This window comes from Seriola aureovittata, chromosome 20, assembly GCF_021018895.1.
Source record: "Seriola aureovittata isolate HTS-2021-v1 ecotype China chromosome 20, ASM2101889v1, whole genome shotgun sequence".
NCBI classification, from domain to species: Eukaryota; Metazoa; Chordata; class Actinopteri; order Carangiformes; family Carangidae; genus Seriola; species Seriola aureovittata.
This window is the reverse complement of record NC_079383.1, coordinates 3,283,806-3,301,578: the sequence shown is the minus strand read 5'-3', so window position 1 is coordinate 3,301,578 and position 17,773 is coordinate 3,283,806. Positions and strand designations below refer to the sequence as shown.

Sequence of the window (17,773 nt, the reverse complement as noted above, 5' to 3'; positions counted from 1 at the left end):
TGAAGTTTTGTGTAATCATCTTTCTGTAACCTTGTTTGCTGTCTTTTGTGTCTTTGATCCATTTTATGTTCCCATCAGCTCTGCAGTGTGAGAATGGACTTGTGTATGATCCCTGTGGTCCAGCTTGCTCTCTCTCTTGTCCCAGTGTTCAGCAGAGCCCACACTCCCAGTGTGGTGTCCTTTCCTGTGTGGAGGGCTGCTTCTGCCCTGCTGGCACTGTCCAACATGGTAAGACAGGTTTACCACACTAATCCGATGCTTTTCCAGCCTCAACAAACAAACACGTCTCTGCAACACTTTGGTCCAGAAGATTAACCAAAAACTACTGGTGAGATTGGACCTGATACGATAATACCTGATGCTTTTCATGAACCCATTCCACTCTGGACACTTAATACCTTATCCAAGACCAAATGTCAAATTTGTGCACAAATTGGCTCAAGAAGAAAGCTTTCTGATTTAAACAACACAGTGTTCCCTCTTTTGCTGCCCTCAGGACAAATATTATTTTAGCTTACAACTTGCACAGCTGTTAGAATAGCAGATTTGTCAGCATGTTGTCTGTTCTATAGGAGACAGCTGCATTGCTCCAACTGAGTGTCCATGTGAGTGGGAGGGCTCTATGTTTCCACCTCGAACCACCATCACTCAAAACTGCCAAAACTGGTCAGTCAGTCTAAATGCTTATGAAAGTACATGACTCTTTCATTTTTCAAACAATCAAGAAAGTTTAATTTCTTTTCTCGGTTTTTCTTTTTTGTGTGCAGTTCCTGTCAGGATGGTGTGTGGCAGTGTGAGGGTGTGGCCTGCCCTCCTCCCTCCCCCCCCTGTCTAGAAACAGAGTTTACCTGTGCTCGGGGCCGTTGCATCCCCTCTCAGTGGGTGTGTGACAATGAGGATGACTGTGGTGATGGTTCAGATGAGCTCTGTCCATCCACCTGCTCTCCAGACCAGTTCCGCTGCACCAGCACACCAAGGTGAACCCAAACTCACTTTAGTTTATTAACAAGCACAAAAGAGAGTGAATACAAGAGTTTTTGAACAAGATATGCTTCATTTTAACCATGCTTATATCATGGAATAGCTCTAAAGATGGCAGTGTTGGTTGGTTGGTCTGTCAGTCCATGTTGCATGCTAAATGTTACTATGTATGTATGTGCTAGATGCTGTGTGTTTTCATATATTTATTTATTTTGCACAATTGAAAATACATAAAAAATGACAAAGAAAACAAATAGCATACAGTGCAGGGAGAGGCTAAAAGCCCAATGGGCATGTATGTAAACATGCTAGAATGCTAAATGTCTCCTAACCTGTGTAATCTGTAGTTAGCATGTTGAAACTGCAGTATGTATGTGGTCTTAAACATAATGTTGACATGTCTTCAAATGCCTCAGTAACTCCAACATAATGTTTTATATGTGAGCATCTGCATGTTGGCATACTAGCACGCTAATATCCTAATCTAAATGGTACATACTGGCTGCACTCTAGACTATTTATATGCTACATGTTTCATTTTAAACATCAGCATGTTGATAACCATCATCTGACTATTTTGTTTGCTGGTGAGTAACGAACAGTACAGCCTGACATGGTCGGTAACAGGACTGTAGACTTTTAGTCAGGTTTTATTGTCATTCTTCACTGCTGTAAATATAATTTATGGAATGAATAAAATGAATCCCACTCTTGCAGTGGACCATGTTTGAAACTGGCTCTGCGTTGTGATGGCCACCCAGACTGTGCTGACCAATCAGATGAGGAGTTCTGTGGACCTGCCACCCCTGTACCCCTGTGCCCACCGGGGGAGTTTCAGTGTGCCAGCGGAAAGTGTCTGCCAGCCAATCGTGTATGTGATGGACGACTGGACTGTGGTTTTGCTGATGGGTCCGATGAGCTAGGTGATCCGTCACTTACACCTCTATGCAGTAGTATACTCCACCAACAAACTTAACTGAGCAAGATACTCTGTTGACACGCTATCATAAACATGCTATATCAGAAATTCTAATGAGATGATATTATATCATTCTCTATAATGCAAGATGGCTGTGTTTGTTATAATACGTGTATTATATTGTTGGGTGTTGTTTTCTGTGTTTGCCCCAGACTGTGGCGTGGTCTGTGACAAAGGGGAGTTCCTGTGTGCTGGAGGACGTTGCATTCTCTACCTCCATCGCTGTGATGGACATGATGACTGTGGGGACCTTAGTGATGAGAGGGGGTGTGTGTTCAGTTCTGCTGAAATTTTGCATTTGGGTTACTCAGTGGTTGGATGGACCAGAATGTATAAATATGCTTTGCAGTTTGTTTTGCAGCCTTTAATGCATTTATGCAACAAAAAATCACTGATATTGACACTTTTTTCATCTGAAAGTCTACTTGATGTGGCCTGAATACCATTTATATCATAGACCCTATGTTGTGGTCATCATTATCTAATATTTTGGCCGGTTTCAGATGTGTATGTGCACCAGGGGAGTTTCAGTGCCCAGGGGACATGTGTGTCCCTGCAGACAGAGTATGTGACGGACACAGAGACTGCCCCTCTGGAACAGATGAAGCTGTCTGTCCAAGTAAAGGTACAAATTGTAACTCTTAAAACTTACCTGGAGCCAAATTTTGGGAAGGAATTTTAAACTTGTGTCGTCCTCTTTTGTTTGGCAGTGACTTGTGCTCCTGACCAGTTTGCCTGCAGAGATGGCACATGTGTTTCCACCACTAAGCTGTGTGATGGGACATCTGACTGTCCAGGTGGAGAGGATGAGAACAGAACCATTTGCTACACTGTTATCATAACACCGTCACCCCCACATGTCACCCCGACTGTGCCCACTTCAGGTAAAAGTCGTGTTTTACAGATTCAGGGGGGGAACTTTTACATTGTTCACTGTTTTCTTACCGCCCTCTGTTTCTTCCAGCTTGTAGGTCCTATGAGTTCAGCTGTGCCACTGGTGGACAGTGTGTGCCTCAGGCCTGGCGGTGTGATGGGGAGACAGACTGTATGGATGCGAGTGATGAGCAGCAGTGTACCACCCCCTGTGGCCCTGGCCAGGTTCAGTGCCTCAGTGGGGACCAGTGTGTTGACTACCACCATCTCTGTGACGGGACTCCACATTGCAGGGATGCCTCAGATGAGAGCATAGACAACTGTGGTGGGTTAAATACAAATGTAAAAGCTTAAAATGACAAACCTACATATTTTGATCATCAAGTGAATTCCAGAGCTTATATCATCTGGTCACAGAAGCAGCCTTTGTCTAAAAACGTGCTACTGGACATTGACAATAGTTCTGTCGGCCCTCTAGGCTCCACCAAGATACCCCCCTGCCCGGGCAGCTTCTCCTGTGACAACCGCACCTGTGTGAACATGACACAAGTGTGTAACGGCATCCCAGACTGTCCACGGGGCGATGATGAGTTGGTGTGTGGTGAGTTCTCATGAGATAAGTAGAGGAAGGAAGGAAGGATAGAGAGAGATGGATGAGAAAGGCAGGAGGGAATGGATGAGTGAAAGAAAGTCTGTACTGTAATTTATGGTATGTTTGATAATGTTTTTCACATCTTGTTGTGTTCAGATAAAACCGTCTCACCGCCACCACCTGGCAGTAGGAACACCACTGTCCCCTGCCCTGAATACACCTGTATGGATGGATTCTGTATCCCCTTCAACATGGTAGGTGCTGGATTTCTTGTGTGACAAATTATTCATACATAGTTTCCACAAATGGCAAGCTAGCGAACAGATTTTTTCACAGACTTTCCATGTCCAAAAAGGGATAGAATTGTTGACATAGATATTCAATACAGACAATATATTCCCACATCACAAATTATAGAATGCAGAAAGAAGTACTTGTATCCCTTAATCCCTCTCAGTTATATTTAGCCAATCCTGCTCACTAACCCCATCCTCTTACCAGGTTTGTAATGATCTGGCAGACTGCCCAGACTCGTCACTAGCACCACTTGGAGGTCCCACAGATGAGCAGGGTTGTAGAACTTGGAGCCCCTGGGGTCCCTGGAGCCCCTGCAGCACTTCCTGTGGGACAGGCTCCATGAGCCGGCAGAGAACTTGCCCTCCAGGGGACCCACTGCGCCGTTGTCGGGGACAGGAAGTCCAGAGGCAGCAGTGCTTCAACACCACCTGCCCAGGTAAGGAGGTGGACAAAAAATAAATATGTTTTCAAATGAACAGTCTCAAAGTCTCAATGCATAGTTGAAAATCAACCATGTATTTGTTACTAAACAGTGATGTGATGTTGTCCCCCCTCCAGTGGATGGTCAGTGGCTGCCCTGGGTGAGCTGGTCAAACTGTTCCAGTGGTTGTGGTGGAGTGCAGGTACGACACAGAGGCTGCATCCCTCCTCGCTACGGAGGCCGAGATTGCTCTCAGCTCCCTGGATCGTCCAATGTAGCCATGGAAATCAGTAAGAGCCGTCTGTAAACTAAGGTGGAACTGAAATAAGTGATACTGAAGATGTTATTGGCTTAAAATCACTGGTTGGAAATATAGAAAGAAATGCTGCCTCAGTCTTGTGCAATCACTGAGGAAGAGTGTTCACTCTAAATGAATGGTTCACCCTAAATCCCAAAAGAGACAACACTAACCGAGTAACAGAGACTCTGTTTCTGGAAAGATACGTTGTTTTGGAATTTTCTAAATTGTAATTTCTCATCACTGTGAGCACCATAAAAAACATCCTTTCACCTCCATTGTATTTGGGGGGGGCAGAAAAACAAATGAATAACACAAATAAAACAAAATCTATCTGCTTGACTTGATACCACTGGTGGTAAGAGAGAAAATGTATGTTTAGGGTTTAATGAATAAAGAAATCATTATGAAATAGAACTGTTAATAGAAACTGTTGTAATCTTTTAATTTTGCTCAATATTGTTGCATCAAAAAATAGATGGTGGTAGATGAAAATGCAAAAACTGAATGAAATCCAGCCTCATCAAACAATTTTGACTTGATAACGGTAAAAAGAAAAAAAAACATGTTTCTCACAAATACTAAAAAAAGACAGCAACAAAATTTAATGATCAAGATAATAAGATGAAAAGAAAGAACTTCTCCAATTTTTTCCCATTTCCACTCCAGAGCCTTGTCCTGACGATGGATGTGCCAACACCAGCTGTCCCACTGGGCTGGTGAGACACAGCTGTGCTCCCTGTCCAGTTTCCTGTGCCCACATCAGCAGTGGGACAACCTGTGATCCCACAGCACAATGCTTCTCAGGTCAGTCAGGAGGAATCTGAAATACCGTACAATAAATTGCTGCTTTGAAATTGCCACACTTAGTATTGAGATTCCAGGGTTTTTCCTGCATAGAGAATTGGGAGGCGGCTGCCTCCGTCAAATTTTGTGCCGCCTCTGCCTCCCGACAAAGTTCTAGTACTTGTTCTACTACTCTTGGTACTCGGTGGATTTGACGTTTGTAACTGCAATTGCGGCTGTACACCACTACGGCAATGTAGTGGCACTGTATCGTAATCCATGCATCAGGCAGAGCCATCCGAAATTGCCAAAGAAGAAGAATATGAACGTGCTGAATTTCTCCCTGTGGAAGGAGGCGGCGACCTGATTTGAGTGCAGACGCCATTAGTTGTTCTGATATGGGGAAAAAAAATTAATTCATGTTACTGACGAGATACGGTTCATTCGTCAGGACTGAAAGTAGGCCTAGTTCTCAGCCACAAGTGGAAGGTGCCCCCCCCCCAGCCTCACTTTTTTCTCACATCCTCTTTTCTCATTTACATGTTTCTACCTGCAGGTTGCTGGTGTCCAGAGGGCCAGGTGATGAGCCATACACAACAGTGTGTGTTACCAGAGGAGTGTGCATGTGAGGTGGCAGGTGTGCGCTACTGGCCGGGCCAGCAAATAAAAGTGGACTGTGAAATTTGTGTTTGTGAGAGAGGAAGACCTCAGAGATGTCAGCCCAACCCAGACTGCTCAGGTGAGTCTCTCAAATACACAAACTGCAGTGAGATCAATGTCAAACCCATAGTTGATTTTTACACACAGTACATACTGGTTATCGTTCACCACCTCCCATGAAGTCTGAGCAGTCGGTTATGTCTTACTGTAGTACACTGTGGCTGGTCATCATGGTCTGAGTGGGGAGAGTGTCTGGGGCCCTGCGGTGTCCACAGTGTTCAGTGGTCCTTCCGCAGCCCAAACAACCCTACCAAGCACGGAGACGGGAGAATATGCAGAGGAATTTACAGGAAAGCTCGACGGTAAGTAGTCCTCTCTTGATGGGACTGTTAACTACTGACTCCTTCCACTACTCTTCTGTACACTATTACATCTCAGCCCTAGAGTCCCTATAGGGTGATTCCTAAAAAATGACCCCATCGACCTCCTGATTGTGCCTCTGTCAGGACAAAATTCACACTTCTCCAACACTTGGCAAAGTTTTCTTTATAATAACCGGAACATTTCAAATCTGCTTTGTTTGAATGCTAATACTTTTGAGGACCCATCAAACCTGTCTGTTAGTGTCACCATCATGACATTTTTTAGAAGGGAATTGTGAATGTAACTTTTATTTTTAAAATTACATTAAAGTTTGGTGTTGATATTTGTGGTCCATTGACAGTGAACCCTACTGGTTTTGATGACCCGTTGACCTTTTATCTATCACCACCCAAATGCAAAATTCCTCTGGTACATACCATATGAAAATCAATGAACAGTTTAAATCAGCATCTACTGAACTTTCATGCTCTCTACATGAAATCTTATCAATTCGGTACACATGATAATCACTCACCACATTGTCAAACCAATATTATTTTTGAACTGTATTTTTTAAAAGTTACTGAAGATAACAAACTGTGTCCTTGGTGATCATCTACATTTCAACAACAACCTCTGTGAGGTCCCTGATAGCTATTTGTCTTAGTGCCTAACACTAAACACCTATGAGCAGACACACACATGTTCTCTCACCTCCTGCAAACATGTCTGTGTGTGTATAGGTGTCAGACTGACCCCTGTGATGAGTGTGAGTACCAGGGTCAGTCCCATGCTGTGGGAGACAGATGGAGATCAGACCACTGCCAGTTATGCCACTGTCTGTCCAACCTAACAGTGCAGTGTTCCCCCTATTGTCCATACACTGTCACTGGATGCCCACAGGTAAGAGTGTGTGTCTGTGTGTGGCCTAGTGTGTGGAAATGTGATGCACAGTGAAACCTTTGCACATTTTTCTTTTTGCGTTTGAGTATGTGATTATCTGGGCTTAAATGCATCTGTGTTTCACTGTTATCTCTTGTAAACAGCCCAATGCACACTCCCCCTGAGTGACTGAGTTTAATGTTTAAATTTCCTTTGTTTGTACAGGGCCAAAGTCTGGTGCCTGGAGAGGGAGACAGGTGTTGTTACTGCCAAGGTAGAACAACGACTCTTGTTCTGCTATCTACACTGATTAAATGTCTTCTTGAAAAATTCACTTTTTCAGTTCATGTATATGTTTGAGGATGTAAATGAGTTGAAGAGAGCACAAGTAAAATAAAAACTATATAAACATCCTGCTCATTTAATCCCTCCCCAGCAAAATTGCAGTACTACTACTAGTACTTCTCTGACATTCATCTTTCTGTTCTACAACATCTCTGCATATAGATGGAAATGACACAATTCTCATGACAATTAGCCCTGAAACTGTGACCTCCAAGCCAACAGAGGATACTTCACCCCTGGTTCCAACATATCCACTTCCTCCCGGAGGTTTGTGTCTTTTTCATGTGACCAGTTGGTCCTGCAGTTTTTCGGGTAGTGAAAGAGCATTTGATCTATTTTCACTGATTGAAATTTCCATGGAATCTCCCCTCCTCTGCTCTGTTCAGATGAGTGTTGGTCTCCCCTGGGTGTCCAGTCTTTGCCAGTTTCAAGTTTCAGTGCCTCATCACAGCAGACAGGTCACCCCCCTGAGGCAGCTCGACTCCATGGATGGGACCCCCACACAGACCTCCAGGTATACCAGGCCCAGTGATAGGTTTATAATATACAACCAGATTTTGCACTGGCACATGTTCATCCAAGTTGTTAAATCCCCACCTGCAACGAAACAGTTATTTAAAGTGGGTTAGGATTAAAACAAAACGGTTGACAATTTGATGAAATGAGGAATAAAAAAGATTTGAATAAATTCTTTTTAAACTGAGAATACATGCTCTTGACACTTGGTAGTTGGCCAGCTGTTTACGAGGCTGTAACAAGAGCGATGGACATTCAAGGTCTCCTGGCAGTAATTCTGAATAATGTTGGCAACCCTCTGACTTTCCAGCAGTGTCACCAGCAGGTCGACTAGACATCTGTGAGATGGATTGTTGTGAAATACATGTGTAACCAGGGAGAACCTTTCTCTTCCTCTGGCACCATCATCAGGTTTAGTTTATGGCCAAAGACCTGCAAAACTAGAAACATTCCCATCAGTCTCAGCGGTACTTTGTGTTTAGAGTTTATTAGGAAAAATGTTTGCATGCGAACATGCTGAACAAAGATGGTGAACGGTTAACATTACTTGCTAAATATCTGCATATTAACGTTTTCCCTGCAAGTATGTTGGCATGTTGAAGCAAAGCATTGCTGCGTCCAAGTACAGCCTCACAGTTCCGCTTCCATGACTGTAGCTTATCAGTGTAATATTGAGCAGCATTGGGTGTATTCTGCAAAACATTTATCTGCAGGGCTGGAGTCCAGAACCGGAGGAATATAAGGACCTGCCACAGCGGAGCCCTGAGGGACACACTAGCAACACACAAAGCCCCTATCTACAGATAGACCTGCTGAAACCATACAACATCACTGGTGAGCTTTCATGCTAAAACCTAAAATAATAATAGACTGAAACGCTGGTTTAGTGTGCTGTGTATAAACTAATTTCTATGTGAAGTTATGTTGTGTATATCAGTGAAATCAATAAAATGCATCTCTTTACCTTTCTGCAGGTGTGTTAACCCAGGGTGGTGGTGTGTTTGGCACATTCGTGTCCAGCTTTTACATCCAGTTTAGCCAGGACGGCAGACAGTGGTACACTTACAAAGAGCTTGTTGCTGATGCCCGGCCCAGAGCCAAGGTCAGTCATCAAACCAAGTCCAAACAACTTTTCACTAGATACTTAAAGGCCACTTAGCATTGTTTTTTCAGATCTTAAAGTTGATTTGTTACTTTTGTCCTTCCAGGTTTTTCTTGGTAACCATGACGATCGAGGGGTTGCCGATAGCAGACTGGACAGGATGGTGTCAGCTCAGTTTGTCCGCCTGCTGCCACATGACTTTCAGAACGGCATTTACCTTCGACTTGAGATAATGGGCTGTGGCGATGGTTGGTAGATAGTTTTCATGCTAGCTTGATGGTGATTTTGTGCACAAATGCGCATCTAAAGTCTCCTCTCCTTCAGGTTATCACTGGTTAACCACCTCCACCCCTCCTTCGCCAGTCTCCCCAGTGGGCGGCTGCAGAGTGAAGGAGTTCCAGTGCAAAAATGGTCGCTGTGTCCCAGCAGGTCCACTGGGTGTTGTCTGTGATGGTGTCAATGACTGTGGGGATGGTTCAGATGAGATGTACTGTGGTGAGCTTCCCAACCTAACACATGTTTAATTCAGTTATTCTTCATACACCCATTCTTAACTTAGCTACCTGCATTTACATGAGCTCTACTCACATCTTCCACACATGAACGTTGTCACACAAACCAAAAAAATGAATGTAGAAATCAATTTTTATTTAGTGAACTACTCCCCACATGCAGGTACACAGCCCTCCACTACTGCCACCAGTCCACGCAGCTGTCCTGCTGGTCAGTTCTCCTGTCCCCCACCAGGGGGCTGCATAAAGGCAGGGCAACGCTGTGATGGTATCCCTCACTGTCCCAAAGGAGAGGATGAAATTGGCTGCCACCCGCACAACATCACTACCCAGTCAGACAGGTGGAGGGAAATTTTTATTGTTTCCAGGAGTCATAACGTTAGTAGTAGTAGTAACTGTATTTAGACCACTTTCCATGTGTTTATCCAGTTCTTCTTTTATACTTTGTGTTGTAAATTTGTCAAATAGGACTCCAGGTGTTGTATTTACTCGTCTTCAGTGTTGTCAATTATGTGACAATTTACAGACCACACACACCCACCCCTGCTCCTCTCAGGACTCCATCCATGGCTGCAGTCACTCATCCTGCAGTTACCACAGCAGTAAGGAAACGTTTAAGTGAAACAACAGCTCCTCCAAAATCTTTGTTTTCTTGACACTGGTGTAAATGAGCTTATTTAAAAATTCTGAACTTAAAATAAATTCACAAAGGTTCTACCAGTTATGATGCTTATAAAATTTATAAAATTGCAAAATAAAGTAAATTTATTTTCTAATGTATTTACAGGGTGGGGGACCAGGATATCGTGGTGAGTGTTAAATGCAGTTTGGATAGATTTATTATTTGTGTTTTTTTTTTGTTTTTTTTTCGATAACAGATGCCTCTGTTTGTTTCTTATAAAAAGTTAATGTACTGCTGCATGCCAAACATGTTTGAAGTGTTCCTTGCCAAACTGGTTCTGTTGGATGACATTAAAATTCATCATATTCTGCAGTGGTCTGCTCCTCTCCCCTTGGACTGGAGGATGGGAGAATTCGCTATGGTCAACTGACGTCATCCTCACATCGTGAGAACAACCCTGCTGATGCTGGACGACTAAACATCATCCCCAATGTGTGAGTGGTCTGGTATTTGTATATACAGTAATAACCTCAACATTAGATAGGTTTCATGCATGCGCTTAACAGCATTTTAAATGTATTGCTGTCCATGCTTTTTGAAGAGGAGAATGTAAGGTATACAGAGAAATAACAAATCGTATCGTCTTCTGTGTAGTCAGGTTATGGAGCCTGGATGGAGTCCCTTGCCTTCAGATACACAGCCATATTTTCAGGTGGACTTCCTGGAGCCCATGTGGGTATCAGGGGTGGTGACTCAGGGGAGTCAACGCATGTGGGGTTACCTGACTAAATACCGCCTGGCCTTCGCACTGCACAGCAGCCTCTTCACAGACTACACTGAGAATGGGAAGCCTGGTGGCCCTGCTAAGGTATTTGTAGTAATTTGGACTCAAATTTTTACATCAGGTGATTTCTGTCTTTGCATATATCCTTATGCATTTAACATGTTCCACAATGGTGGAAGAAAAGAAAAATTCATTGCATTAATCTTGGAAAAAAGCCTCATTACATGTGTAAATATCTTCTTATTTGTGTTGCAGGTGTTTGAGGTGCGGATGGTGGGCAGGAACCCTGTGACCCGCTGGCTTGATCGGTTGGTCAGAGCTCGTTACCTGCGCATCATCCCTGTGGAGTTCAGACACACCTTCTACCTGCGGGTCGAGGTCCTTGGCTGCAGAGGAGGTGAAGAATTCGATTATGCCATTCCTAATCCAGAGGAAAGATCTCTCCCTCTCTCTCTCTCTCTTTATTTCTCTATCGTTCTCTAGCTCTCTATCTCTCTCTCTCTCTAGCTCTGACCCTGTGTGTGTGAGGGGCGGGGGCAGCTCTGTGCCACACGCTGGAGCTCCATGCAACACACACCCTGCTCTTTGTGTCTATGACAGAGAGAAGTAAATGTTCAGAGTGTGGTTCAGTCTTTTGCATGTAAGAGAGGAAACCTGAGTAATCTCTGGAAACATCTAGTGAAAGTCCGTAACATACAGACGGAGAAATGTACAGGTTTTAATCAACTAGCTTGTAGTTTACCCGTCGTAGCGTCAGGTGAGTTTTGTATGTTTGCAGCTTGGAGCCCACACACAGAGTTAACTACATTATACGAACATGGGGTAATGATGTTGTTAATGTTACTAAAGTACCAATAATATTACTGTTCAAGTACCGGATCGATGAGCTATATTGATAAAAGTAGTTGTAATCTTAAAATCTTAACGATACCCATGCCTAACGATAATATGAATCAACTCTTCCTTCTGCTGTTTTAGATGAGCTGGTGACCCCCAACAGTGTGACCTCGTCTCCCTCTGGTGGTGGAAAAGTGACGGTGCAGCGCTGTAAGCCAGGCCAGTTTGCATGCCAGCACAGTGACCAGTGCGTCCCTGTCTCTGTGCTTTGTGATGGTCGACTGGACTGCAAGGACCACTCTGACGAGATCAACTGTGGTAGGAGCTGATGGATGTTGAGTCATATATATTTTTCATTCTTGTTCTTTCAAGTCATACTACACCACTCGTACCAATTTCTAGTTCCCTTATAGGATCAGTTGATTCAAACAACTTACGTTTGACAGACTGCTTGAGAGATTAGCAGGTGAAATGTAGAGCACATTTCCTGCCTCCTTAGTGTTCACATCTCTTTCTCCTTATGTTCATCTTCAGGTACAGCTTCAACCAGAGGCTTTCCAGGGCTGCAGAACCAGACCATTTCCACAAGGAGATCAGGTTTCGATGGTGACAGTACAACAGGTGCCCCAGGCCTCCATACCACCAGGTCCCAAGGTAGCCTTCCTGGTGTGGCTACATCAGGGCTCACACGTGAACCTGGACTTCAGAAGACCACAGTTCCAAGTATGATTGGCTGTTGATGGTATCTAATTGCCAACAACAACTTTTTAATACAAAGTTCAACTAGTGTTTTATTTAACCAGTTTATTAGGTTTAGGTTGTGTCTGTGCCATTTATCAGTTTATTTTTCATCGTAAATGATCAGGCCATTGGACCACCAAACCTTCCATTTACCCAGGGGTCACCACAGGTCAGCCTGGACTTCACCTCACTACAACCCTTCGTTCTGGAAGGCCTGGTTTACAAACCACAAAAGGTGCTTTGCTGTTTTTCTACAATCTACAATCATCCTTTACTTGACAGAACAGACATTTATTTCTGCCTCTATTCTCTATTTATTTACAGCCCCGTGGATCACTGCAACCCCCGATGATGGAGGCCTACCCAGAGTGCTTTGCGTGGAGGGCCAGTTTGCATGCCGGTCATTTGGCTGCGTGGACTCTGCGCAGGTGTGTGACGGCAGACAGGACTGTTTGGACGGGTCAGATGAGGAACACTGTGGTACGCATCAACACTGTGTCCGGGGGGGATGGGGGGCTGGAAGTACAAGTGTTGGTATTGATGATATTGGTACCACAATGGAGTTATTCACCACTGTGCAAAATCTTTAGGCTCTAAGGTGAAGATGCTTTCAAAAATAATGCCATGAATACTTTTTATTTATCAATTAAGTTCATACAAGTGCAGTCAACAGAAAATATCTAAATCAAATCAATATTTGACATCTTGGAAAACTTGTTGTTAATTTATGCTGTTGAGATCAGGGCTCTGTGGGGGCATTAGCACCTGTTGCTGGACTCCTTGTTCTATTCGTCTCTGAAGATAGTTCTGCATGACTCTGGCTGCTTCCACCCATCAGACACCTCCCTTGTGGTACTGCGTAATGCATGAAAATTTAAACATCTAAACTGCCAAAAACCTTTGCAGAATATTGTATAATTTTATAATGGACTACAAACAGATGTAAAATATAAAGTGAAATGAAAATAAGTTATTTTAATTGTCCCAGGATATGTTATTTATGTAAAATATTGTATGTAAGTTGAATAAAGCTTTGTTATTGTGTTGCCATGTCTCATCAGGCACCACAGCCAGACCAGTGGTGACTTCGCAGCGCCCCCTGGTGCCCAGCCCATGCTCCCCCAAACAATTCCCCTGTAACAGTGGGGAGTGTGTTCACCTGGACCGCAGGTGTGATCTACAGAAAGACTGTGTGGATGGGTCGGATGAAAAAGACTGTGGTAGGTTATAATTCCACCTCAAACTGGTGATGAAACCAGACAGGAAAATATCTATCTATTTATCTCTCTCGCTCTCTCTCTCTATCTTTCTATCTATATATATATATATAAATACTGCATATATATATATATATGTATATATGTGTGTATATATCCTTTTTCCTCTCCTCTAGTGGACTGCATCATGTCCCCGTGGACAGCTTGGAGTGCATGCAGTGTGTCCTGTGGTCTGGGCTCCTTGTTTCGGCAGAGGGACATACTGAGGGAGGCTTTGCCTGGAGGGGCCTGTGGTGGAGCTCAGTTCGACAGTCGAGCATGCTTCCCTCGAGCATGTCCAGGTCTGTTCTTTGAAACCTGATGTCAAATAGAACGGATGCTTCACAAGTATGTGATATCTGATTTAATGGTTATCACAATGTTATTCTCTGTAGTTGATGGTCATTGGGCAGAGTGGACAGAGTGGTCAGACTGTGATGTTCAGTGTGGAGGTGGAGTCAGGCAGAGGAACAGAACCTGCTCTGCTCCCCCTCCTAAGAATGATGGGCGGGACTGTGAGGGCATGACCCTGCAGAGCCAGAGCTGCAACACCCATTCCTGCACCAAAGACATCGGCACACAGACAGGTGAGTTTGTCAAACAGTAAATTTTGCTGATGGTGTTTAAAGCCTTGAAGTGTTTTTTTTCCAGCCTGAGAACAGTAGTTATATACTCTGTAAACTGACTGAGTTACACCTCTGTTCTGTGTAAGCATACTAACAAACTGACTGGTGTGTTCAGGTTGTGCCAACGGTATGGTGCTGGTGACTGAGGCAGACTGCCAGGCTGGAAGAGTTGAGCCTTGTCCTCCTACCTGCTCACACCTCAGCTTGACCAACAACTGCACTGCAGCATGTATCCTGGGTAGGATTCACAGTGTTTTTGGAGATTAGATTATAATGTCTGTGCAGCTGAAGACACAACACTAGTAATGCGTGTATTGTACTTATGTGGGAAGTTCCATGCAGAAACTTTGAATGCTCTCTTATCTCGAAGTAAAAAGCTTGTGCTCATTGAGAATCTATTGTTGCATACAAACTGATCAGGCACATGATAATACATCTTTTATATGCTGGAATAATTTATAATACCCTCAAGAGAAATTGTAAATTGTTATTGTGATAATTGTCAAGATAAACAGTCGGTAGAAACAGTTGTAGAGATGAACTTGGGTACTTTGGGTTAGCCCTGCCAAAATCAAAACAGTCTCTTGCACAGCAGATGAGGCCATATTAAATTGTCTATGGTCTATTGTCTGTTAAATGATTTCTGACTTGATAGTGTGTTCAAAATTGCCAACTCACTGAATCAGAGACTATAAAGCAAAACCTTTTTAAAAGCAGCAAGCCTGACGGTGATATTTTTGCATGAATTATAGTGGCTCACATAGGCTCAGTCATTCGTAGATAAAACACTGATTCAGACATAAATAATGTCATTTTTCCAGGGTGTCGCTGTCCCAGTGGTCTGTACCTTCAGGAGGGGCGATGTGTAAATGCCACACAATGTGTCTGTCACTGGAACAGCCAAACACTGCAGCCAGGACAGACAGTCAGCAAGGACCAGTGCACCACATGGTGAGAGACACAGGCATATTTGCTTTGGAAGGGTGCCTGGTTTTCATAACTGGTGACGTTTCTAAAATGCTAAATGACTCAAATTTTACCTTCTTAAACATCAAATAACTTAATTGAAATGGTTATTTTTATGTCATAGTCTTATTCTTCCTATTTATTTATTTTTTAAATATACACTTTTTTCTCGGACCACTGGGTCCTTAGCTTTTACTATTGATTTCTTAATAATTAAAAAAAAAATCTAACTGTCAGAAATGCCCCACCAGTGTGTGCAGGGATGGACAAGTCACCTGTGACACCTCCAGCTGTGTGGTGAGCTGTCACTGGTCAACCTGGTCGTCATGGTCACCATGTGATGTCACCTGTGGTCTGGGCCTAAAGCATCGATACAGGTGAACCTGTTTAACTGAACAACGAATCTACTCTTACTCTTTGGTGCATGGAGGTCAAACAGTTGGACCCTATTTCACAACAGATGTGTGCTTATATTGAATTTAGTAAATAATCCTGTACTTATTTTTTCTAACTGCTCACATTGTATATAGGTTTTCAAGTTCTTTGTTTGCTGTTACTGCTAACACACCACCTACTAAAGTTCTTATGCCCTGAATCTGTCGCCTCAGGTCCCCAGTGAAGCCAGCAGGTGCAGTCAGAGTCCAGCCCTGTCCAGGAGACTCCACTGAGGCCCGCAGCTGCTCCACCCCCTGCCTCCCTGGTATAACCGCTCACAACATGCACACAACAGTAACACTAATTCCCCCACACTGAGAACAACAATTACAGAAAACTAAAGCTGTAAAGATTAGTTGATTAGCTGATCCCAAAAGAAATTTGATAATTGATCATTTTGATAATCAATTTCAATAATCAATCATTTAAGAAATTTTCAAGCAAATCATGCAACAATAACTTGCAGCTCTTCTTGGTCTTGTAATATAGTAAATTGAATATTTTCCTGGTTTTGTTATGTACAGTAGGTTGGACAAAACAATATATTTATAACTATTACGTTGTGCTATAGGATATTATATATATATATATGATATTTTCTCAGTTTTCATTTGTCTCATAGGTCAGATGATTGTTAGTTATTTGCAGCCCTACAATAAAGTCTTTCCTCAAGTTAAATGCAAGTCAGTATCCTAGTTTTGTAAATCCCTTGCATACTCATCACTTGATGGTGTTATGGTGACTTTGCCATTCTCTTGTGCAGTGCTACCAGAAGGTGTTTGGAGTAAATGGACAGGCTGGTCTGAGTGCAGTAAGACATGCTTCAACCTCGTAGATGAGGTGGGAATCAGACGACGATTCCGCAGCTGCAACCACACACTCGCTTCACTCAACCACACTCACTCTGGCTGTGATGGAGACAGTGAGGAGCAAGAGCCTTGCAACACTGTTCACTGTCCAGGTCTATAATTCCTTAGTTTCTGTCAATGTGTTTTTGTTTTGGATAAAAAAATCTCTGAGGGGTAAAAAGCTAAGTTTAGTTTTGTACTTCCAGTGAATGGCGGTTGGTCAGACTGGTCGCCGTGGTCCCAGTGTTCATCTGAATGTGACTCTGGTGTCCAAACGAGAGAGCGATTCTGCAGTTCACCCTCACCACAGCATGGGGGCAGCAGCTGCCCTGGGCCTCACATGCAGACAAGAGACTGCAACTCCCACCCTTGCTCAGGTGCTGCATCATGTTTTCTTATTGCTCAGACTATGGAGGGCCACTGAATAATATGTGCAAATTAATAATACATTATGATAAAATTGTGTCGGTGGTGTTTTATTGCACAGTATTTTTCAGTTGCTCCCGTTTTTTTACATCATTCTTATTTCCACTCCTTCTGCTCTCAGGTGAGTGTCCGGAGGGCATGGTGTACATGACAGCAGCTGAATGTGAGGCTCAAGGCGGTGCGTGTCCACGGGTGTGTTTGGACATGACCTCAACAGATGTGCAGTGTGCCACTGCCTGTTATGACGGCTGTTACTGCGCTCTGGGCTTCTACCTGTTGAACGGCAGCTGTGTGCCCTTGGCACAGTGCCCGTGTTACCATCAGGGGGAGACGTACCCAGCTGGTGCCACCCTGCGTGTCGATGCCTGCAATAACTGGTGCTGATATGACAAAAATGATACCTCTGTTTACTCATGGGATAAATTAAATTTTGTCTAAAAACATCCATGAATGCACTTGCTGTGGGAATACATGCCATAAACAAATGTCACCTGTACTTGTGTCTCTTACAGCACCTGCACTAATGGAGAGATGCAGTGTGGAACAGCTCCTTGCTCTGGTTAGTGCTTTACTATCATTTGCAATTTTGAATGTAGATTTTTTTTTATCTCTACGTCTGCCATTC

General features: G+C 43.5%; 1 protein-coding gene across 1 annotated transcript in view; it reads left to right on the top strand.

Moving 5' to 3' along the window:
- The window catches only part of sspo (SCO-spondin), a 71,358-nt gene that overhangs the window by 14,603 nt on the left and 38,982 nt on the right, over window positions 1-17,773 (top strand). Inside the window, 35 exon segments of the mRNA XM_056363746.1 lie at window positions 79-228; window positions 573-666; window positions 768-940; window positions 2,113-2,227; window positions 2,464-2,585; window positions 2,671-2,844; window positions 2,925-3,104; window positions 3,582-3,683; window positions 3,946-4,158; window positions 4,281-4,433; window positions 5,111-5,248; window positions 5,784-5,966; window positions 6,099-6,249; window positions 6,994-7,153; window positions 7,358-7,406; window positions 7,640-7,744; window positions 7,864-7,965; window positions 8,714-8,827; window positions 8,968-9,095; window positions 9,202-9,343; window positions 9,468-9,590; window positions 12,328-12,573; window positions 12,716-12,826; window positions 12,916-13,068; window positions 13,653-13,811; window positions 13,985-14,149; window positions 14,243-14,434; window positions 14,589-14,711; window positions 15,295-15,424; window positions 15,691-15,816; window positions 16,048-16,139; window positions 16,647-16,835; window positions 16,929-17,099; window positions 17,270-17,525; window positions 17,661-17,707. Coding sequence (XP_056219721.1) covers window positions 79-228; window positions 573-666; window positions 768-940; window positions 2,113-2,227; window positions 2,464-2,585; window positions 2,671-2,844; window positions 2,925-3,104; window positions 3,582-3,683; window positions 3,946-4,158; window positions 4,281-4,433; window positions 5,111-5,248; window positions 5,784-5,966; window positions 6,099-6,249; window positions 6,994-7,153; window positions 7,358-7,406; window positions 7,640-7,744; window positions 7,864-7,965; window positions 8,714-8,827; window positions 8,968-9,095; window positions 9,202-9,343; window positions 9,468-9,590; window positions 12,328-12,573; window positions 12,716-12,826; window positions 12,916-13,068; window positions 13,653-13,811; window positions 13,985-14,149; window positions 14,243-14,434; window positions 14,589-14,711; window positions 15,295-15,424; window positions 15,691-15,816; window positions 16,048-16,139; window positions 16,647-16,835; window positions 16,929-17,099; window positions 17,270-17,525; window positions 17,661-17,707 — 5,031 coding nt within the window.